General features: G+C 42.3%; 1 protein-coding gene across 1 annotated transcript in view; it reads right to left on the bottom strand.

Annotated features, from left to right (window-relative positions):
• The window catches only part of LOC126355383 (probable tubulin polyglutamylase TTLL9), a gene marked incomplete at its 5' end in the record, with an annotated part of 93,589 nt that extends 69,488 nt beyond the window's left edge, over nt 1-24,101 (bottom strand). Inside the window, 2 exons of the mRNA XM_050005678.1 lie at nt 280-355; nt 24,007-24,101. Coding sequence (XP_049861635.1) covers nt 280-355; nt 24,007-24,101 — 171 coding nt within the window. The remainder of the gene's footprint in view (nt 1-279; nt 356-24,006) is intronic.
• Nucleotides 24,102-24,326: the final 225 nt, after the last annotated feature.

Raw genomic sequence — 24,326 nt, 5'->3', positions numbered from 1 at the left:
TTTAAATACAAGTTCCTGTTTGAGCTGAGAGACGTCCCTTTTAAGTACGAGTAGATTTTGCAGTTAGCTTGACGTAGTAATGAGGATAAAAGCCAAGCAATGCATTCAATGACGAATGTATACCATAATCAATAGTAATTTTGAATCAGTGTGCACAGTTACACGCAGACAAAATAATGTGCTAAGCTTTTGGTAACACAGATATCTGCGGAGAGTCGTTGGTCCCTGAAATGTCGTCCACCCGCGCAACGACAAAGGCTGAAGGGTTGCAGCACTTACTGGCAGCTCGAAGGTGAGTGGCATGATGTCGCACAGAGAAGCCTTCTCTTCTCCGCCTTCTCGTATGTATCGGCGCCTGCAACAATGAAATTACGCGCTATAGCTCTTCTCCGTTTAAGTCTTCAGTAAGCAGCGTCTTGCAGCTCTCAAATACTGAAGAAAAGACATTTTAACACCAAAGTTGCTGTTTATTTACTGTTTGACTAGTTTCGGACTTTGTTCATTCTCACAAGGCACCTGTTACTGAGAACAAAATTTGTTGTGAGTAGATTTGTAGCATGTGGATAATAAAGGTATCAGTGATGAAATAGTTCGTATGGTAGTACTTAGGTACTTGTATTCAGGAAGACACCGTGACACACAGTGCAAGCCAGTAAGAACAAATTGCCAGCGTATATAAAATATTGGCGTCAAGTGTATCACATCAGGTTGGATGATGGAGGGTACCATAATAAAGAAAAATATATATTATTCACATACATTAACGTAATACTATAATATGTAACTACATTTGTGATATCTTGGAAGGCAGATATGATACTCACTTAAGTGAGATGAAAAAGAAAACTGTCTTCAGCAAACATAGCCCAAATACAAATACGCAAGTAGTTACCATACGAAACATGTTATCACTGATATCTTTATTACCCACGTGCTACAAATCCACTCGTTAAAAATTTTGTTCTCTGTAATAGGTGACTCGTAAAATGTGCAAAGCTCAAAACTAATAAGCCAGTAAATAAAGAGCAGCTTTGGTGTTAAAATGATTTTTCTTCATCCGTTGATGGAGCAGATATACATGTTGCGGCAAATGATATGTAATAAATTACTCAAAAAAGTTTAATATCACTTGTATACTAGATGTAAACGACAAATTTTACAGAGTACCACAGCGGTTTAGAAAATGTCGAGACTAACAATTTGATACAGGGCACTTGTGATCAATCAAGTTGGGAAACTGACACAAACAGGCCCAGAAAAACCACATGGGCTACAGCAAACGCGCGGTGCCCGAGATTTTCAATATTCCTTCGCTCTCCGAGCGCAAACTATTGGTCCTAGCGAAAAATTAAAGTTTATGCAGTTTAATTTTATACTTGGTCATTTTCGCTAGAGCTGCGGTTTTCGAGTTATTCAAGAAAAACTCAGAAAAGTGGCAATCAAATACCCCCACCCTCGTACTCACCACCCACAAGATCTTTAGTACGTTGTTCATAACACTGTACAAAAATTTGCGGCTGTACGAATTATTTCCCATATTCGATCTTTTTTTATCTTCGTTGACTGAGCTATTATAATGTCATCGGCTTAATCATGCGCCTTCAAATTACAAAACTAACGTTTGCGCAAATGTTACCTCATAATTTTTAAAACTTTATCAGCTTAAAGTTACAATTAAATGATTTGTTTGTCTGGCCTTCTTACTAGGAATGTACTCTGCTTTTGAGGATTAAATTGAGATCGGATTTTAAACGTAATTAGTTAATGAATAACTTTTACAAAAACTTCTTTGTTTCAATACCCTCAAGGGAATGTTCAGATTAATAATGTTAATAAAATAGCCAACTAAACTGGTGGCGTAAAAGCCGAGTGAATGTAGGCCAAAAAGGTTAAGTTTAGGAAATAATTGTATAAATTGTATAAATAATTTATACAGTGGTGGGAGTGAGTGCCATGGACAACATACTAAACATTTTGTGGGTGGTGAGTGTGAGAACGCATTTAAAAGTCACATTTATACGTTTTCCTTGAGCAACCGCAGCTACTATGGAAAAAGTATCCCAGCACAAATTTAAGCTGCCTTCAATTTCCTACAAAAAGGTCCCACTAATTTTTTCTCTGGTGCCAATACTTTGCACCTAGAGAGCGAGAGACTGTTGGAAATCTCTTACTTCAGGCATGTGCTGTAGCTTAGGTGGTTTTTGTAGGCCAGTTTGAGTTGGTTCCACGACTTGATGGCTGACAGGTGTCCTGTATCAAATTCTTAGTCTCCACTTCGTCTTCAGACCTGCGGTACGCTGTAAATAAATATCGTTTACACCCTGTACATGCGAAAGTTTCGAGCAGGGAATGAAAGAGTGGTCCTTAAGAAACTAAAGGAAAAAAATGATAAATCTAGTCTGTTCGAAAATACAGTTCTTTGCACACCTCTAAAATAAAACTGCTTCTGGATAACATTAAATACCATAGTGGTCCACCTCAGGCATTGTTACATGTTGTGTAATTTGAAGATGGATGGTGAAGGAAGGAAAGGAAAAAAGGAAAGGAAAGAAAAAAAGGAAAGGAAAGAAAAAAAGGAAAGGAAAGGAAAAAAAGGAAAGGAAAAGAAAAAAAGGAAAGGAAAGAAGGAAAGGAAAAGAAAAAAGGAAAGGAAAGGAAAAAAGGAAAGGAAAGGAAAGTAACAGTTGATGGAACCTGCATCGGAACTTTATGCGGAATTAGCGGCAACGCATGAAAAGATGTGCCGGACCGGAATTCGAACCCGAAAACTCCTGCAGTTACGTTAACGACTGTGCCATCCGAGCACTGTTTAGCGCAACTGAGAAGGCTATCTCGGTATGTCTCCCGGTCCACTCATGTTCCCACCTAGCGCCATCTACCTGCAGTTTCCGTCCATATCCGCCATGCTTGCTGCTTTGAGATTCCCGTAAGAGATCTAACGTAATTGTACTTCCACACTTTTAAGGTGGTCGATTCATTGTCCATAGAGGCGAATGAATTATATAAATGTGTGATGTCTGTTCTTTAGGACATGCCGAGACATTTGTTCCCTGGGCCGCCCTCTCCTGAGTCTATCCAGTGGGTGAGAAGGGTTCAAGTGATGACGCACCGCAAGTTTCAACTGGTCACAAGCATGCTCAACTGCAGACAAATCGATTCGGTTGATTGTTGCCTACTGGAGGATGCTGTTCACAAAGTTGTTGCGGTGTTTCCCTGCATCGCCCATGTGTTGAATGAAGAACTGAAATGTTTGTTGGAGGATCCTATCCTGATACTATACAGCCCTAAAAATAGCCTCCAAAACGATGAGGGATGTCAGAGATCCGTACGTGATACCAGTCCAAAACAGAACTGACCCACCATCTCCCTGCCGGCCGAAGTGGCCGAGCGGTTCTAGGCGCTACAGTTAGGAACCGCGCCACCGCTACGGTCGCAGCTTCGAATCCTGCCTCGGGCATGGATGTTTGTGATGTCCTTAGGTTAGTTAGGTTTAAGTAGTTTTAAGTTCTAGGGGACTGAAGACCACAGAAGTTAAGTCCCACAGTGCTCAGAGCCATTTTTTTTCACCTGGCGCCAACAAAATCAAATACCCCTCGGTGAAGAGTACTCGATGCCACTGATACACGCAACGTCCAAATTGTTCACTGCTCGTCTTCAAACAACAAGGAACCGGCGTTTTTGCATTTTTATTTGTAACGAAATATTAGATGTCACACTGGTCCTACAGGACGGTTGCGTGCTGTCACAGCCCTCCTACGTGCCGGCTAGAAACCTGTGCACTGTTCTGTTGCAACCTTTTCGGAACGCCTTCGACTCAGTTTGTTTGTAGCCGTCACCAGCTGGTATTGTTGATCGTCGGCGACCACTATCAGGTAGGTCTTCCGCGTTTTGTGTCTCACCACACCTAATGAATGTTCCACTGACCTCTCTATGACGTACACCAACTCTGCACGCAACTTTCCGTATTGACAACCTTTCTTGCCATAAAGTGAAACTTTGGTTGCGGTTCAAGTTGAAAACAGTATGTCGAGGCATGGTGACGGACTGATCGGCGTACGGAAAGCCGCACTGTCCCGTTCACGATTGGAGACACAGAGCGTTCTGCTGAACTGTACGGGAATGCAGGTTTACTGTTCTCCTCATTACAGGGCTACCTAGCCGTTCCCTATGATCGAAATAGTATAGGGAAAGAGGTTTCCTATTTAAAAGAAATAGTTAAGAGCTATGAAAGTAATGGTGTGTTAAAAAACCTCTTTTGGGCAATGTATAAAACCTGCGGTAATGTAGGAAGTTACCAGTGATGTTGGACAACCTTCATTTAGAATCAAATTACTTACCACTCGGCAATATGAAACAGTGTCGCCAGCTACTAACAGAGCTCTGAAAGCGGCTGGTTACAGATAAATTGTCATTTTCTTGGATAAAGAAAAAAAATTACTCTTAAGTAAGTTAAGATATATTGAGGCTCAGGAAAAATGAAAATACAAGTCAATCAAATGAAATTTCTTGCACTACTAGGCATGTAGTAACTTACACGTTAAGTGCAAATTATAAAACCTGTTCCAATCTCACTGAGAAAATGACATAACAAATTATTTTAGGTACGTGAATATTTGTCTTCAACCTCTTCCGCAATTCCACTGTCATAAAGCTACTATAACTTTTATTGCACGTGTAAAGTGAATACGGAGGATTTAAATATTTCTGTGTTTGTACAGACGAGCCTAATTCGCAGAGTTGCTATGTATGACAAGCATACACTTGTACATTTCCAAATATGTGCATTTTGATACTGGGAGAGTAGAATTGGAAACAAACAAGTGAATGATTAGAGATCAACGCTCCGCCATGGACTAGGTGATTATAAATTGAGCAGGAGCCCCTATAGGATAATGATGGGGAATGAAATCTTCAGCCGCTTTCAGAGGTAACATCACAGCATTTGCCTTAAGCGATTTAGGGAAACCACAGAAAACCTACATCTGGATAGCCAGGTGGAATTTGAACCCACTTTCTTTCGAATGCACGTCCAGATAGCTAACCACTATGCCAACTCACCTAACTTGACTGAGTCAGGTGTAACCGATTTTCATGAAATATCATTTGAGGACTCGAATGACTTGCAGTCGTTCCCGAAGCGGACACTCAAAAACTTTACCAGGAAATGGAAGGACAGTACTCATACTGATGAAAACTGTTGAAAATAAATTTTATATGGACTGTCTTACTTTAATATTACGTTATTAACTAGCTGCTCCCGACCGCGCACTGCTGTGGCTCAGTCTGGCGAAGTAGAAAATAAAGAAAACAATGAGCACTCGTTTCTAAAATGTATGGGAATTGGGTATACGTGCTGGTCTGCTTCTCCCCACCGTCTCTATCTCCTCCTCCTTCCCCTATCTATGTACACCACCTTCTGCCCCTTTCCCATTCCATCCTCCTCCCTTCTCTCTCTCTCTCTCTCTCTCTCCATCTCCTCCTGCCTTCTTTCTCTGTTCTTTACCTCTTCCTCCTTTCTCTGTCCGTCTCCTCCTTTCCGCTTACTATCTCCAGTTCCTCCCACTCCTCTTCCCTCTCTTTCTGACTTTAATCTTTGGTTACTGTTATTGCGTATTCATATTCTGTAGTAGTATTCTAGTCACAAGGCGATAAGCCATAAATACAACTTTCCTGCTCGCTAACAGCGTTTCACTATTCGAATAATTATTAGAGTATTCTGTAAAAAATTAAAGTAAATCGGTAAGGAACTTTTCGAAATTTTGGTCGCAACGTCTCGGCTTTATATATTATGTAGTTATTTACGTAATATATATGTAATAAAAATTGATATATAAAAACATGCGCGTATTCGAATGCAACGTTGTGACAAGATTTCGAAGCAATCGGTGACGAACTTACAGAGATTTACGATTTTGTGCAAACACAAACATTTACATTTTTATGGATTTCGCCTATAATTGTTACATATACAGGGTGTTCAAAAAAGTGTAGAATACTTTGAGATGCAATAGTACTCATTGAAAAAAGAAAAATAAGTCCAATATACACGGGTCTGGAAACGCATACATTTTAAGATTAAGAAGTGTTTATAGGAAGAGATGCTTGGTTGCGGATATTAGCACAATCGTTGCATTGGCACTCCGTCAAATGTGTCGGTTAGGTATTATGATGTAATACTGACAGTACTCTGCCTACCATTAGGTGGTCTGCAGCCAGCTGTGTTGTAGACTGTGTTAGTTTTCGTCGTGTTTATGTGCCTTATTGTACAGTACTGTCAACCCTAGGTACGTATCATGGTGTTTCACCTTCTTCGAAAGGCGGATTCTCTTATGTGTTTACTATTGTTGCGCTGTTTGTACGTACAAAAGATACAGTGCATTTACATTTTTTCTCTTCAAACCACCTGTTAACAATGGAAGCTTACTACTTGACAACTGAAATGGCAGATATGATATTCTGCCATGGTTAAGCAAATGGACAGCCGGCGAGCCCGTGCCCTCTACGCTGAAAAATATCCACCGCACAGAGTGCCCACTGTTGGGTAGACTTCTCTAGCGTCTGAGGGACACACCTTGCACTTCGGAAGACTTACAGTGGAAGGACCCGCAAAGTCCGCAAGCCTGACATGCAGGAGCGTGTGCTACGTTCGATGGAAGAAACCTCTGGGACCAGTGTGCGACAATTTGCAGCAGCAGAAGGCGTGTCTCACTCTCTTATCTGTGTTACTTTCTCATTAGTAATACTGCCTTGCTAGAGGCTGCGCCTCTGCAGCAACGAATAGGGATGTAGTTCATACATGATAGCGCACAAGCAAACTTTCGTTACAATGTACGCGAACATCTGACGCACACGTTTCAGGACCGCTAGACGCCAATCACCGTTGTGCGGACACTACAGGGTAGCGTCTTCAATGCGTGCCAGCAGGTACAACAACCGGTTGTACTTCAAAGGATGTATCATTCCGGACCCATGTTTATTTGACATATTTTTCTTGTTTGGATGAGTACAATCCACCTCTCAAAGTATTCTACACTTTGTTTGACTACTCTGTATATTTACGTTTTATATGTGGTGCTGTACTAGGAATACAAAAGCACACACCTATTAGAATGCAACGTTGTGTCAAATTTCAAAGTTGCCTGCGAAGAATTTTTGGATATTTACAATTTTGCACTAACGAACATTCACATTTTTATTTATATAGAAGGTTAATAGTATAACGTATTTTAATAGGACTTTTTATTTGCTTTCCTTTATGGAAAGAATTTTAAAAATTCAGGAGGGGCAGAGCTGGTTCTACACTGCCACAACTTTGTGGAATTCTGGACTTTATCACCGAGCCCTTTGGTATTGCTTCGAGCAAACGGATACAACCATGTAGGTTGAATGTCACCCTGTGACCTGTCCAGCAGTGAGGCACAGAAATAAAAATCATACATAGTACAGTTCATTCATTCCAAAATTACTTTCTAATGTTGTGTGCATTGTTTTGGAACTTCCTGCCAGATTAAAACTGTGTACCGGACCCGGAATCGAACCAGGAACGTTTCCTTTCGCGGGGAGAGCTGTTACAGACTCAATAATCCAGGGACGACTTAGCCCCTCCCCTCCCCTTATAGACCCACTCCTTCAAATACTTGCTTCATAACTTTCAAACTTCGCAATAGCTCTCCCGTATACTTTGCGGGACAAACACTCGTGAGGAAGGGGAAAATGGCTGAGTCACAACCTAGGGAATTGTTCCCACTATCAACAGTTCACTCTGTAGGGGTTTGAAGCTTCCTGGCAGATTAAAACTGTGTGCCGGACCCGGGGTCCAAGCCGGAGATTTAGCTGGTAAAAGCACTGCCCGTGAAAGTCAATATTCTGGAGTCCAATCCTGATCCATCACACAGTTTTAATGTATCAAGAAGTTTCAGCTCATCCATTTTCGTCCAGGAAACGTTTCCAAGTGGCTTCCGATTAAATATCTCCTAAACAAGGAACACTGCAAGGTGCAATTATTTAGAAGATCTTACTGCGTCGACTGTAGATGCACATGCGCCCTTAATCGTTCATTAATCTACTGTATACTTTGAAAGTACTACTGGTGTCAAGGGTCCTGCAGAAGCTGCTTGCTGTCAGCCCAGCTTAACACACTCCTTTAGGAGAGGTACTCATGAAATAAAATTAACCTCTATTCTGGAAGATAACATAGATAATAAATTAGAAATTTCAATGTGAGTATATTACACAAGATATAACTTTATCGACTTATTATTTAATTTCAGACTAACATTCGAAGTTTGTAAGTGATAGCTCACAACAATCAGTCGATGGAGAAATGTTATTTTTTGGACTGACACATCGAGCTCTTTAAAAACCGCAGCCATTCATGCTTACATTTGTACATTAAATGTATGTAGTTTCATGTACTACGGAAATGTAATAAAACGATTTTTGTTATGGAAAGCTTGTTTAAAAATAAGAGTCAAGAAAGTTCACTTGAACTTGTTTTACTATGCTATCATTACACTGGTAGTAACGCAGGATGAAACATTAACAAATAATAAGACTTCTGCAGAGACAATAAATCCACTACAAACCTAGCTTTACTCTTCAGTTGAACAGCAGTACATTAATAAGAAATAGCCAAACTAAGAACTGTGCAACGTAAAGCCACTGAAAAGACAGAAATGGGTAAAAAGAAAACATGGGTTGGAGAGCTGAGGACACCCCGAGGTGAAAAAGGCTAAACTGAAACCACAACTGTAGGCATACTGGCAAAAAGAATACTCTGACGGCCTTTTCATTAAATTTTTTCTGTTGTTTTAAACGAATTCAGTCGCCCCGGGATTAATTTCATTTATGCAGATAGTTTATTAAGGTTTGTAGTCATTTATGGAGCATGTAATAACGGAGACCACGATTTTCTCGTCATAAATAATGGCAGCATGGTTCTTAAGACTGTCCGTCCTCAACCGAAGGACTGAGTTGAACATTATAGCGCTTTACTTGATATACTCCTATTCCTTTTATTTGAGAACAAATTTTCCTCCTCATTTACTAGAGGATATACTCTCTGAGATGGAATTTGAAATTTGGACCGACTTGCCAATGGTCACATCCACGTGAAACAAAACTGGATTCAGTCGTGTCATGCAAATACAGTGTGCAACATAATAAAAGTATCACTTTTGTGCAACTCATTATTTGTCTACTATGGCACCGTTAAAGTTTGAAATTTGGCTCCAAGGTGCCTACGATCTTCCTTTGTAATTATGGAAAACCGTGGCACCCTGAAACCTGACCTTCGGGATTGGCGATACTTCAAACAGCAAAGTGTCGTCATTTGCGAAAAAATGGGCCAGAGCTCACAAGCTCATGGGAGCAGTAAGGTAGATTAATGAGGTCAAATTTGCACCAAATTGCGCCATAATCCTGCCCAACACCACCGTAGATGTGCCACACGATGGGAAGGTCGTTACCGACATTTCAGCCCTTCTTTTGACGCCTCCGCGATGGAGACCAGAACAGTGGCCCCCAGCGTTGAAATAACGCAGCTTTCTTATGGAAGCCGAATAAAAATGTCAAACTCTGTCCACTCAGAATCGACACGAAAAGGCCTCCGTGCATGACAAAGGAACCACCCCGTCTCTTGAGTTATTCATTTACACGCTATCCGCGGCCGAAAAAGACAGGTGTAGTTCGATGTGCAACAGGACGACGTTCTTAACCATCTTTGACACAGCTGATATCCACGCACCATTGAACCCTTCTCTAAGAACATAGTTGTGTACCAAATTTTTGCGCTGGTATACATTGTGGAACCATTACGGACTATTAAAAACCATTCTACGAAATTTGAAGATGATCCGAAGTGGCAAAGGATGATTACGCTTTTTCAACCCTCCCTCCTGTTCCGCGCCCTTCTGAGACTTTATCACGGGTCGGGAGTTTGGGGGAGCAGGAATGGGAAGACACTGACATGTGTGAATAAAGCGAAAAAGGGTCTCTCTAAGATCCGCCAGTTCGGCAATGCCTTCGGTACCATTCGCGCTTCTTTTGGGAACGTTAAAAATGTACCTATACCGAGACAACCAACTCTCGGGCACGCAACCCTTTAGACACGCCTCCAGTTTCGCACGCCTGCAGGCAATCGCTAGAGCAGCAACGTGTCAGTGGTATCCTTCCCGCGGGCACTTACAGACTGAACAGCTGGTTGCGCCTGAACATAGGCATTTTTATCGTGCTCAATAAAGGAGCGCGGGAGGCAGGGAGGTATTGCCGAACTAGGTGGGGGTCTTAGAGAGGCCCTTTGCGATTTTATTCACACACTTATTAATGTCGCAACCCTTTGTGTTCACGACACTTGAGGGGCATAAGGATCCTTTTCTGCTTCAGATCACGTTCAAATTTCGTCGAATGGCCTTGGATGGTTCCTACTGGTTCCATCTTATATTCCAGAGCAGAAACTGCACTCGCACTGCACTACAAAGGGGTCAGATAATGTTGAATGATGGTCTAACACACGAAGTCCTTAGAGATGGGATGAAAGGTACGGAGGTGTCAGCAATGCCATCGATCGTTAAGAATGTCGTTCTGTTGCACTTCGCACTGAAAACTGTCGTTGACTGCAAAATGTGTGCAAATGAATGCCCCAAGAGCAGAGGTGGTTTCGTTCGGTTCATGCGATACAAGGAGGTATTTTCGAGTCAGTTATGAACAGCGGAGTGCCTGGAATGTTTTGCTCCGCCACGAATGAGAAGAACTCGTGTTTTCAACGTTTGGCGTCACGGTTCTGACCTCCATCGCAGAGGCGTCAAAAGAAGGGGTGAAATGTGGTTAAGGAAGAGTGTGATGATTTCCATCGTGTGACATGTTCGCGATGGCGTTGCGCAGAACTGTGGTGCAGTTTGGTGACAAAATACATCATTAACCCACCTTGCACCTCACGTAAACTTATGAACTCTGGCCTTTACTTTTCGGAAGTGTCGACACCTTGCTGTTTGAAGAGTCGTCGAGCGCGAGAGTGAGGCCGCAGCGCGCCATGCTTTGCGTCTTTACAGAGGAAGGTTGTGGGCACCTTTGAGCCTAATTGCAAAAATGGCTCTGAGCACTGTGGGACTCAACATCTATGGTCATCAGTCCCCTAGAACTTAGAACTACTTAAACCTAACTAACCTAAGGACGCCACACAACACCCAGTCATCACGAGGCAGAGATAATCCCTAACCCTGCCGGGAATCGACCCGGGAACCCGGGCGTGGGAAGCGAGAACGCTACCGCACGACCACGAGCAGCGGACAACCTATTGCACACTTATACGTCGCTATGGGACGCAAATTACGGGGTCCCATAGTGCCCCGAGCTATTTTTTTAAACGAACAAACAAATTGATTATGTATTTTACTTTTTCAGGTGATAGACTTAATGACTACCTCTTCGTGTGCTTTGAACAGCCAGGTGCGGGAAATTTCAAACCAATATAATGACCTCGTTAGAAATATATAATGATTAGTCTGAGAGACACAAACAATAGCACGCATTACAGTAAGTGGAAGGCCGTTAAAATGTAGCCTAGATCCTGAAATTTTAATGTCTAACATTTCGCTAATTTACGTTTCTAAATCAAGTATATAATTAACGTGATAAAGCGCAAACAGTGTATGACAGCTTTACATTGAGCACACAACTGCAAAAGAGTTAAAATGTATGCACTTTACAAGCCAAAATAATAGAATCAAAAATTTTCCTATCAGTTATTTGAATGTGGAAGTGCGATATATTTATTCACCGTGTTTTCAATATGAATAAACATACATGTCAAACTCAAACTTTTTTGTAAAGGACGCAGACTGTCTTACATAGTGAATATTTTTGAGATTTACCGACCAGAAACGGCAGCTTTTAGACACTTTCTTTTTTCTGAGACTATTCACCGGCCATATACCAAACGATGGAATGAAGGAGCCTGTTTACGTCGCGCCAACAAATAGGTCCGGGGAACGATTCTGGACATGAAATGAGTGTAGTCGGTGTTGGTCTGGAACGTGATTGAGAATGAACTAACACGGACGTACCATTTTTGGGCAAAAAGACTATGGAACTTTAAACGTTTTGCGTGGACGTTTTTTCTCTGCCATGGGCAGAGCAGAGTTTGAAGAAATCCGATAGTATTCAAAAGACTTTACTTTTAACGCGTGAGACAACTGAAGACTTTCAAACTGAACGCTAATAGCAGCTGTATCTTCCAACTTTTATTTCCATTTTAGGAAGGCTACTGCTAACGTGAAATTGTTCGTGTTTTGAAACCACAAGGGAATTTTAAATGAAATTCATGGAACTTTATTGTACTCGAGCAACTTCTGAATCTTGTTTACATTCAGTACTGGTGCATAGATTTCCATGATTATTTCTTTTATATCAAGTCAGGTGACTGCTAACGAGTTACAAATTTTTATAGCTCGATGCAAAGGCAAATATAGAAGCTAAGTTCTCATAGTACTCCACCAGATATGACCTGTGATTTATGTTCCTAAGTTCCAATAAACAAATTTTTAAATAGAAACCACCTGTGTCATCTGACGTAATTTTAAGCACGTGTCCGCAGGGCTATATAGATAGCTTAGAATCATCCATAGGGAATTCATAAAACGATATGTGGTCGCTCCTAGGCAAACAGTGAGTCATGTTAACCTCAAATAGGGCGGTTAATTGACTAATAAACAGATCGACCGCCCGGGTATTGTACCCGAGGCAGCCAATAATAAACTTTAATTGAGAGTGGTAGCGTTGAAATTTGAAATCGGATAATCACATAGCTTCTGTCAAGGCTACAACACTAGACCGAACTTTTTTATTGAAGGTTCGGTTTATGTCGCCCCTTTTACAGGATTTTTGATTTGACCATGATCTCGAGCGTAATACGAGGGTTGTCCAGAAAGTAAGTTCCGATCGGTCGCGAAATGGAAACCACTGGGAAAATCCGGTAAAGCTTTGCACAGATGTGTTGGGCAGTGTCTCTAGTATGACCGTCGATCGTGTCGCGTCGCTCTTTTCAGTTTCGAGTGAACAGTGAGCACGTAAAAACGCGTAGGGAATAGCGTCTCCCGCCAAGTAAGAGGGCCTGGTTAGAGATTTCGCCTGTGTCTTGTAGCCCACATAACACAACTGTCGAGCAGTTCCTTCTTCATGCCAATTCTCGGCCGCACACTGCAGGGGCAATGAAGAGGCTCCTGCAGCGTTTCTGATGAGAAGTGTTTCATCACCAACAATACAGTCCGTAATTGGCTCCCCCTGAGTCTCATCTCTGCTCACAAGAATCGCTGGCTATGAAGACACCATTTTTCCACAGACAACAAGCGGCAGACCTGTGCAGGTAACTAGCCGAAAGCACAGGCGGCTGCTTTCTATGACGAGGATATTGGAAGATTGATACAACACTACTACAGAACTCGAAGTTGGAGCGGCGACTATGTAGAGAAGTAGGTGGAAGGTGTACCTAACTGTTTCAAATAAAACGTTTCTGGTTTTCACTGTGGTTTCCATTTCACGACCGATATGAGCTTACTTTCTGGACAACCCTCGTAGTATACGAGCAGTCAGACTAAATTTTTTCTTTTCTGTAGTAATGGATCCAAAGGATACTGGCCAGTAACGAGGTTCGAACCGATATTCCCTCAACAGACAAAATAACAAATAATACTGATAAATACAGTCTCCGGCACAAATCGAGTAATTAATTACAGCACAAATAGTAATGACTGTAACATTTCTGGATGAAATCTACGTGCTATGTCATCTTCATGCTTAGTTAGCAGAACAACAACAGAAGTAGCTGAGAAAGTATTAGCAAATTCAGTTATGTTAATAATGAGTCATTCATAGCCCTCTGGACAGAGAGGATGAACTAGTAAGTTATGCAATTTATGGGTTCTATTAACACATTAACTGCTAACTACCAACAGAACTAGTAGCATATGGGGACCCTGAAACTGATATGGTGCCTTAATGTACTTTTAAACAAATCACTACCTTACAAATACGAGGGTCGTTCCAATAGTAATGCCTCCTTCTTCTTCATTTTTTTTTTTTTTTTTTTTTTTTTTTTTTTTTTTTTTTTGTAGTGACTTTGGATGTCCACGCCGGATGTCGTTGGTGTACTTGAACCTACCTATTTCACTTGAAGGCTGCTTCGTTTTTCCGCGGTAGTTGGGGCCAGCATAGGAGTGTTCCAAAATGGAGTCTTATATGAAGGCACGTACAAAACAGCGGCGTGTGACTGAATTCGTCACTTCTAAAGAAATTACGCTGACTGAAATCCATTGACACTTGCTGAAGGTGTATGGAGACGATACAATAGACGTGAGCAATTTGACGCGAAGGGTGCAGCATTTTCAAGGTGGTGGACAGAGTGTGCCACGGCCCGGTCGACCATGCACAGCTGTCATCCCTCGCAATGAAGAGAGTTCTGATCAACTCAACCGTGCTGATCGACGGAGGATAACGACCAGACAATTGAGTGCAAAGCTGAATGTCAGCTGTAATGCCTTGGGAAAAAAAAGTTGGTTATCGCAAAGTCCGTGCGAGATAGATCCTGCGGATGCTTACAGAAGAACAAAAATCTCATGGAATAGAAATTTGTCGGGACCTGCTGGACATCATGAAGTTGGAGGCGACAATTTTCTGAGTAGTATTGTCACCGGAGTTGAGGCGTGGTTTCACCACCATGAGACGGAATCGAAAAGACAGTCTGTGGAATAGCGACATGCGAATTCTCAGACATAGAAGAAATTCAAGACACAGCCGTCTGCAGGCAAAGTGATGTACATAGTCTTCTGTAATGGCCAGGATGTGGTTCTTGAGCCTGGAGAAATGGTCAGTTCAGCACGCTACAAGACGACACTGAGTAAGCTGAAAGCCCGAATTTCCAAGGTAAGGCCAGAGAAGAAGACCAGCTTTCGCCTGTAACACGATAACGCCAGGCCCATGCCAGTTTAGCGACCACGCAACTTATTGCAAAATTCAGCTTGACTGTCTTACTACATCCACCACACAGTCCCAATTTAGCACCTTCAGACTTCCATCTCTGTGGGCCTCAGAGATGGACTACGTGGCGAACATTTTTCAAGACTCGGATGCTATTGGCAAAGCTATACGGAAGTGGTTAGCCTCAGCTGCAAGCGCGGCGTGCAGGTTCAGGTTCATTGCTGGCAAAAGTGCATAACGAATGGCGGTGACTGTGGGGAAAAATGACAGTCTGTAGCTGAACTTTTGCTCTATTTAGCTGCTCTGTTGTGATTTATGTATCTCCTGTAGTTTCCATGAACAAAAATAGGAGGTATTACTTTCGGAACGACCCTCGTACAATGTGTAAAAACAAAATATTTTCAGTGACAAATCTTTGACAAATAGCACAAGCAATTCCATATAAGGCCCTATAGTATGTTATTGTAAATATTTTACACTAGATTAAACTTCCTCTCAAAGAAATTGTTTAAATCTTAAGACTATGTTAAGTAATGACCTTACACACTCAAAGAAAATAAAACAAACGATGTACGAAGAAGACGTACATGTACAGACAGACAAATGATTACAATTTCAGAAAAAAAAATGGATAATTTATTCAAGCGGACGAATATTGCAAATTCAGCAAGTCAGTAACGTACTGGGACACCTATGATACTTATGGAAGTAGTCATTCGGTTTGGTGATTGGATGCCCTCCGGGAAGATATCGTGCCAAATTCTGTCCAACTGATTCGTTGCATCGTCAAAATTCGGAGTTGGTTGGAGTGCCATGACTATAATGCTGCCAAAGTTCTCAACTGGGGAGCGATCCGGCGATTTTGCTGGCCAAGACAGGATTTGGAAAGTACGAAGACAAGCAGTAGAAACTCTCACCGTGTGCGGGAGGTCGTTATCTTGCTGAAACGTAAGCCCATGATGGCTTGCCATGAAGAGCCACAAACGGGCCATGTCGTCGACGTACCGCCGTGCTGTAAGTGTACCGAAGGTGTCAATTAAAGAGGTCCTGCTACTCGATAACATGGCACCCCAGAGCATCACTCCAGGTTGTTGGGTCGAATGGCGAGCGACAGTCAGGTTGGTAGCCCACCACTGTTTGGGGGTCTCCAAATACGTCTTCGCTGGTTACCGGGGCTCAGATCGAAACAGGACTCATCACTGAAGACAACTCGACTCCAGTTCATGAGATTCGAGGCCATATGTGCCCGAGACCACTGTAAACTGGCTTGATGGTGTACTGAGCCGGGTGGTAGTCGGCGCAATGAGTGCCGTGAGCTCTGCCCCTTTTCTGTTATCTGCTTATTATGGTTCTTGCGGTCACTGAAGCACCAGTTGCACGTAAGATTAATGATAACGATGAATTCGGGGCTCTGGGTGCCTCTCTAGCGATTGCCCTGTTCTCACGTTTTGTCGTCTCTCCTGGCCAACCGCTTCCTTCCTGATGCCATGTTCAGCCATAGTTCATCCATTCCTGCCAACATAATGGAATAGTGGCATCACTCGTATTCAAACGTCGAGCAGTTCCCCGATTACTCTAACCGGCTTCTTTGAGCGCAAATACACGTCACGCCCTGTCTCAAATGCTGACATCTGATTACATTGATCACGCGCCTGTCGGCGAGGCATACGTACTGTCCAATTGAATACACGGAATTGAATTTGCAAAGAATTCGTGGCTTTTTATCTACATGTCCCCTGTTTACTATACTTTATAACTATTTGTGACTAATTTGCTTAGATAGTTAGTGATGCGTCTTTTTCTTAACTAACCATGAAAGAAACAGTTAATGTATGATAACCTTTAAAATAGTGTTATATACATTTGCAAACACATTCACTATGTAGCATATCAGGAAATATGTAAACAATATTCGGTAATGAAAACACTGTTTATAAACCTGTCTGATTTTACTATAAAATTGTAGCTCCTTAACCTATCTACTTTTCAACAATTTCACTCTCTGATTTATACACTAAAAATTACTTTCAGTAGCGCTTCTTTGCGAAATATTAAACAAAAACATTTAACAATGTCATCGATGTGATTCAATGTTACTAACACGTGGAACATTTGAAAGAAGCAAAGTACGTCTGATTAAACTACTTACTCCACCTAAAACCAAATCAGTCATTAAAAACTCCGACAGAGCAGGCATCAGAAGGCGCGACGGGCCGATCGACCGGCCATCCTCAACCGATGGGCGTCACTGGATGCGGATTGGGAAGACTACGTGGTCAGCACAGCAGTCTCCCGGCCGTTGTTAATTATCGTGACTGGAGCCGCTACTTCTCAGTCAGGTAGCTCCTTAATTGGCCTCTCGAAGGGTGAGTGCACCCCGCTTGCCAACTTCCGTGATCTAGCGGGAATCGGTATTACCGGCGCATCAAGGCCGTTAAAAACTCAATGAATAAATCATTATTAAATAACTGTTTGAATGAGGACTTGGAATTTCATAATATCTCGGATTACATAATGGAACGGGGCTGGAAACCTTACTCAGGTAATGTCAATCAACCGGATAAGTAGGTCTTACTCAATAAGTTCCCTTTGACATGTTCACTACTGGCCATTAAAATTACTACACCAAGAAGAAATGCTGATGATAAACGGGTATTCAGTGGACAAATATATTATACTAGAACTGACGTGAAATTACATTTTCACGCAGTTTGGGTGCACAGATCCTGAGAAATCAGTACCCAGAACAACCAACTCTGGCCGTAATAACGTCCTTGATACGCCTGGGAATTGAGTCAAACAGAGCTTGGATGGCGTGTACATGTCACAGCTGCCCATGCAGCTTCAACACGATACCACAGTTCATCAAGAGTAGTGACCCGCGTATTGTGACGAGCCAGTTGCTCGGCCACCGTTGACCAGACGTTTTCAATTGGTGAGAGATCTGGAGAATGTGCTGGCCAGGGCAGCAATCAAACATTATCCAGAAAGGCCCGTACAGAACCTGCAACATGCGGTCGTGCATTATCCTGCTGAAATGTAGGGTTTCACACGGATCGAATTAAGGGTAGAGTCACGGGTCGTAACACAACTGAAATGTGACGTCCACTGTTCAAAGTCCGTCAATGTGAACAGGAGGTGACCGAGACGTGTAACCAATGGCTCCCCATACCATCACACCGGGTCATACGCCAGTATGGCGATGACGAATACACGCTTCCAATGTGAGTTCACCGCGATGTCGCCAAACACGGATGCGACCATCATGATGCTGTAAACAGAACCTGGATTCATCCGAAAAAAATGGCGTTTTGCTGTTCGTGCACCCAGGTTCGTCGCTGAGTACACCATCGCAGGAGCTCCTGTCTGTGATGGAGCGTCAAGGGTAACCGCAGCCACGGTCTCCAAGCTGATACTCCATGCTGCTGCAAATGACGTCGAACTGTTCGTGCAGATGGTTGTTGTCTTGCAGACGTCCCCATCTGTTGACTCTGGGACCGAGACGTCGCTGCACGATCCGCCGTTACAGCCATGCGGATAACATACCTATCACCTCGACTGCCAGTGATACGAGGCCGTTGGGATCCAGCACGGCGTTCCCCCACGAACCCACCGATTCCACATTCTGCTAACAGTCATTGGATCTCGACCAAAGCGAGTAGCAATGTCGCGATACGATAAACCGCAATCGCGATAGGCTACAATCCGACCTTTATCAAAGTCGGAAACGTGATGGTACGGATTTCTCCTCCTTACACGAGGCATTACAACAACGTTTCACCAGGCAAAGCCGGTCAATTGCTGTTTTTGTATGAGAAATCGGTTGGAAAGTTTCCTCATGTCAGCACCTCGTAGGTGTTGCCACCGGCGCCAACGTGGTGTGAATGCTCTGAAAAGCTAACCATTTGCATATCACAGCATCTTCTTCCCGTCGGTTAAATTTCACTTCTGTAGAATGTCGTCTTCGTGGTGTAGCAATTTTAACGGCCAGTAGTGTATATTAAGCAAATATGAGAAAGTATAGTTCTTGGTTATAGTATAATTCTACAACATTACTTTTCCTAGAGATAGACGAAGTATCGAGCTGCTGTGGCGGCGATGCTGACCATGATTGTGCAACCGTGGCTCTTCATGTAATACGCTCTATAAATCTCTTCTTAGTGTCGAAGTACTGACCCAGAGTATGTAATACATGCTCTGCCGTTACGGACTCCAGCCCGTTGAATCCGAGGCTCATTAGGAACAATTTATAAGCACTTTTCTCTCACTCGTCGCTCCAATTGCTTTCTGCTGTAAGGCTGGCGACAGGCTATATTCTTTATTCTATAACGTACGCGCTCTCTACGCTCCGTTCCATCTTTTCTATTCGTGCGTTCACCTCTCAAGTACCGACCGCCTTCCCTCTGTCTTTTTCCTATAGTCTACAACTTTAATTTCCTAAGCATGAACTAGCGAGAGTGCACAAAATTTAATTCTGACATTTATATACAAATTTCGAAAATTTTGTATTGTATATACATTAAATACATTAAAATAAACCACACAAAGTGTACAAAATTTAAGAAGGCAACAATATTTTGTTAAAATATATAAAATATCATGTATATGAACAAAAATGTAAATGTTAGTTTATTAAAGCTGTAAATCTCTGAAAGTTCTTCATTAAGTGGTTTGAAATTTTGACACAACGTTGATTCGAACACGATCCTCTTTCTACACACTTACTGGAGCGCCATCTATATTGATAATAAATTTATAAAACTGTCGTTTCTGTCGGTTTGAACACGCTTCTCGAAAAGTAGTAGATGATTTTTCATGGAATTTTCGCAGGTAACTTGAGAACACCTTGGGCACTGCATAGGATTTATTTCATAAAAATCGAATCGCGAAAAAAATATCCTGATTTAAAGTTTAATTTTAAACCGTTTTTTTGTTTGTGTTTGAACACGCTGATCTCTTTCACTGGGTTTTCACAGGTAACACCAGCATAGCTTGGGGTACCATACAATCTAAATCACTAAAATCGGATCATGGAAAAAAGATGTCGTAGACGGAAGTTTTATCCATAGGCTTCTCCTAATATTATAAACGCGGAAGCAACTCTGTCTATTACATTTCTACAACTAACACGCTGAACTGGTTTCTCTAAATTTGGTATGAAGATAGCTTGAACCCAGAGCAAAAACAGAGGCTACTTCAGAAATTGTGTAGTATTCGTTTGAAGAATGTTAAGCGGGTTAGAGAAAAGTATTTAGTCTTTGAAACAACTATTTACTCTTTGAATATTTAACTTTAGCATATTTTGAAAATACTTTCATCGGTTGATATGTGCTACATGATACGATTTATTGTAGTGAATACAATGCTTACGCAATCTTCAGTGTGTTTAATCAACACTTCCACACTATTTGCAGCATAATGTACACGTATGATGTATAGCTACTCCAATAGCACGATTCACAGATGGACGCACCTGCCCATGCACCTCTGTACGCACTGCTTGGAGCGATGCTGCACGAGCTGAAGCTTCGTGCGTTTGGTTTAACTTGGGGCAAAGTGATAGCGGCGCGCACATCACGAGCTATTCTTACCCAAACAGGGAGACACATGAAGGCAGCTGGTGTTCTTGCACGTACAGTAGCCTACTTACTCACCATCGCTCACATATGAGCCCAGCTGAGAGTAACAGCTAGTCTCATAATATGAAAATATATATATTTAATAAAGAATGGGGAAACGTTGTTATCAAAAACCTCGAAAAGTACTCGACCGATTTACTTCAAAATTTTACACATTACTGTAATAAATATTCGGATGGACATAGCAACATATTTTAATATACAGGGTGATTATAGTTAAATTTAAACTTTCAAACCGCTGTAGTAATATCACCACTGGTCAGAATGACGTCAAATTGCAACGGAATATTTTAGGAGAAGGGGGAAAATTTATGGCAGAATAAAAATAAATAACTACAAAATGTAGCAATAGATGGCATCATAATTTAATAGTGGTCGACTACAAATGACAAACGAATCATACACCAAACCCTAAGGTGTACGTTTGACGTTAAACAAACTGTACTACTCAGTGTGCACTGATGTACAGATATGATACTGTTATTTTCGTAAGCCCATCCACTAAGGCAGTCATATCTCATCGGATGGGGAAAATCGGTTTTTAATCATCCTGATGGCAAAAACCGTATAAAAAACAGCAATAACATTGGTTTTTAATTTTCCTGAAGCCAGAAACAGCATAAAAAGAATGAATCAAAATCAAATCGTATTATTAATTTCCGAGTGACTGCCGCAAAACATGTCCAGTACGCTGTACACCGCTTTCTGCAACAAGTTGAAATCGAGAAATAGCATGTTCCACAACTGATCGAAGTGTTTCCCGGGTCACATTCACAACGTGTTGCGCAATTCGTGCCTTCAATGGAGCTAAGTTTGCAATCGGAACACTGAACAAAACATCTTTCAGATAGCCCCACAGTTAGAAGTCATACGGATTAAGATCAGGCGGTCGGGACGATCAGGCTGGAGGGAAATGGCGCTGCAGCAGCTATTTAACTGGATTTGCAATGTGCGGAGGTGCCCCATCTTGCATAAAAAAGATCCCATCCACACTTCCACGCTGTTGGAGAGCTGGAATGACGTGGTTGTGTAAAACACACTCATAGCGCTTACCAGTGACGGTACAGGTAACAGGACCGGAAGCACCTTTTTCTTCGAAAACATTTGGCCCTATCATAAATGATGCTATAAACCCGCACCACACAGTGAGCTTTTCAGGATGAAGTGGTACTGGTTGATTTGTGTGTGGATTTTCCGTTGCCCATATTCCACAATTCTGTGTATTGATATATCCTGTCAGTTGGGAGTGGGCTTCGTCTGTTCACAAAATCTTCTACAGTCAATCATTGTCCACTTCCATGCCAAATTCTAAAGCAAAGGTATCTCTTGCTGGCAGGTCAAAAGGAAGCAACTCGTGAACATGGCCAATTTTGGATGGATAGCAAAGAAGGATGTTTCGTAGGATTTTACGCACCGTGCACACGGGTATGTCCAATGTTGGGGCAACTCTCCGTGCACTACACGTTTGCACATCTCCTCCTGCATTGCTGTGGCCGCTGGAGAGCACTGACGTCGAATCAATTCGTTTCCTCCCTCTACCAGGTTGCACACCAAAAGAACCCATTTTTCGAATTTCCGAAACATTTTCACCAGACCCACCCACGGCAGTCTTAGGACCAACGATTTTTTTTAAAAAAAATACTTCAGTGTCCGGGACTTAAGCAGAGCGACGTCTGCACAGTCATCATTCTTGTAATACAGCTTTACAAGCAGAGTGCGATCCAGACTTGAGATAGTCATGGCGAACGTCGCAGTCGCGAAAGGAGGAAAAGCCGATAACAGACGTGTTTGTATCAACTTTAGGTCATGCGATTGACAGGTGTTTTCATTAACATATTCTGACACAACAGTGCCATCTACTGATCAATTTTCAGACTACTTTTTTCTTCTGCCATACGATTTCCCCCTTATCCGATAATATTCTGTTGCATTTTGACGTCATTCTGACAAGTGATGTTGTTTCTACAGTGTTTTGAAAGTTTAACTTTAATTATAATCACCCTGAATATAACGCATAAATGTCTACGTAATATGTTTACAGGACACTAATATACATTCGCGTGGACATGGGCTATATACTTTTTTTAAGGCCACTGTGTAGGTTTTCAGTTAAAACCAACTGCAAGGAAGGAGATGCTGTGTTTCGTTCAAGTACGGTTCTGTCTTTTTTTGACGATCAAGTTTAACTACGATAGTAGGGTATTTAAACCAATAGAAAGATTTTTCTCTCTTAGATATTATTTCTAATTATATGTATTTTTAAATAAACATTGTATGCACAACAATGTGCTGTTTTGTTTTTTGCCTCGCAATCACTTTTCACTGGCTCTGAGCACTATGGGACTTAACATCTACAGTCATCAGTCCCCTAGAACTTAGAACTACTTAAACCTAACTAACCTAAGGACAGCACACAACACCCAGTCATCACGAGGCAGAGAAATAACTTTTCACAGAAAATAAAAGTGCTTATTTATGACTTACAGAATCTGAATTTGCAATAATAATTTAAAAAAGTTCAAGATCAGATGGAGAGGGAAGAGTAGGTGGACAGAGAAGGAGAGAGAAAATGGGCATAGAGGGGTGGGGTGGGGTAGGAGGAGATAGACAGAAATAGGGGAAGGAAATGGACAGAGATGATCGAGTTTAGGACATATATCTAATTCCCACAGATATTTAGCAACTGCAGGGTTCTCTAGTGTTACAACTTGGATACAGAGTGTAGATATTATAAATGTAGACTTCGATTGACTGGCAGCATACTTAAACGCTAGTCTGCCTACAGAAGAGATTGCTTACAAAGTCACACATTTTAAAGGGGAATGCTCTCAAGGAAGTGGTACTTATATCCTGTTGGATTGATAGGAACCATCGAGAGGGAAGAATAAAACGGAAAGAACATGGTGCTACTAGTAATAGACTTCTTTAAACCGGGGAAGAAAGTAACAGAAATGTCGAAAGTTTGAAAATGTCAAACCCTCTGTCAAGGTGGAACCAGTCTCGTCTCTGAAAACAGTTGGAGACCGTGATAATAACTAACACTGAAGCAAATGTTTTATTTGTTTCCGTCTTTCCGACCGAAGGGGGTGGCTCTATGGTAAGGCGGACCCGTCCGCCCATTCAGCGTCAGTTTTCCCGTGGTTTCCCTAAATCACTTAAGGCAAAAGTCGGACTTGCGTCTTTGAATGGATGCTGTCTTTTAATATCCCCGTCCCTCCCCAATTTGAGCTCGTGCTCCATCTGTAACGACCGCGTCGTATCTGGTACGTTCTACCCTAATCTTCTTTCCTACCTTCCGCGTTATAGACCGTGAATGGAACTGCAAGAAAAAGTTTATACAACACGTCTTCCGCATAGAGTTTTCAAATGAGGGCAGGTAAGCGCCGGCTGCAGGTACCTGAGCCTGGAGAGGTTCCTGGAGAGCAGGTTCTTGCGGGTGAGCTCGTAGTGGTTGCGGAAGTGGCACACGCGCCGCCCGTCGTCCCTGCGGACCGGGTCCAGGGCCGCCATCGCCGTCTCCACGTGCCGCGGGTCGCACCAGCACAGGTCCCAGCTGCTCTTCAGGAACTCCACCTGGCACCGCGAGATATAAAAGCTGTGCACCCAAACAATTAACCACAAGCGTTTTACAGCGTTTAGCTTAGTTTTGAGGCTACAGAGGGGGCGTTAAGTACAGTCATAGTGTCCCTGGGCAAGTGCAGAAAGGAGGGCCCCTCC

The sequence above is a fragment of the Schistocerca gregaria genome, chromosome 3, assembly GCF_023897955.1.
Source record: "Schistocerca gregaria isolate iqSchGreg1 chromosome 3, iqSchGreg1.2, whole genome shotgun sequence".
NCBI lineage: Eukaryota > Metazoa > Arthropoda > Insecta > Orthoptera > Acrididae > Schistocerca > Schistocerca gregaria.
The sequence above is the reverse complement of the archived record's forward strand: the minus strand, read 5'-3'. Positions and strand labels throughout refer to the sequence as shown.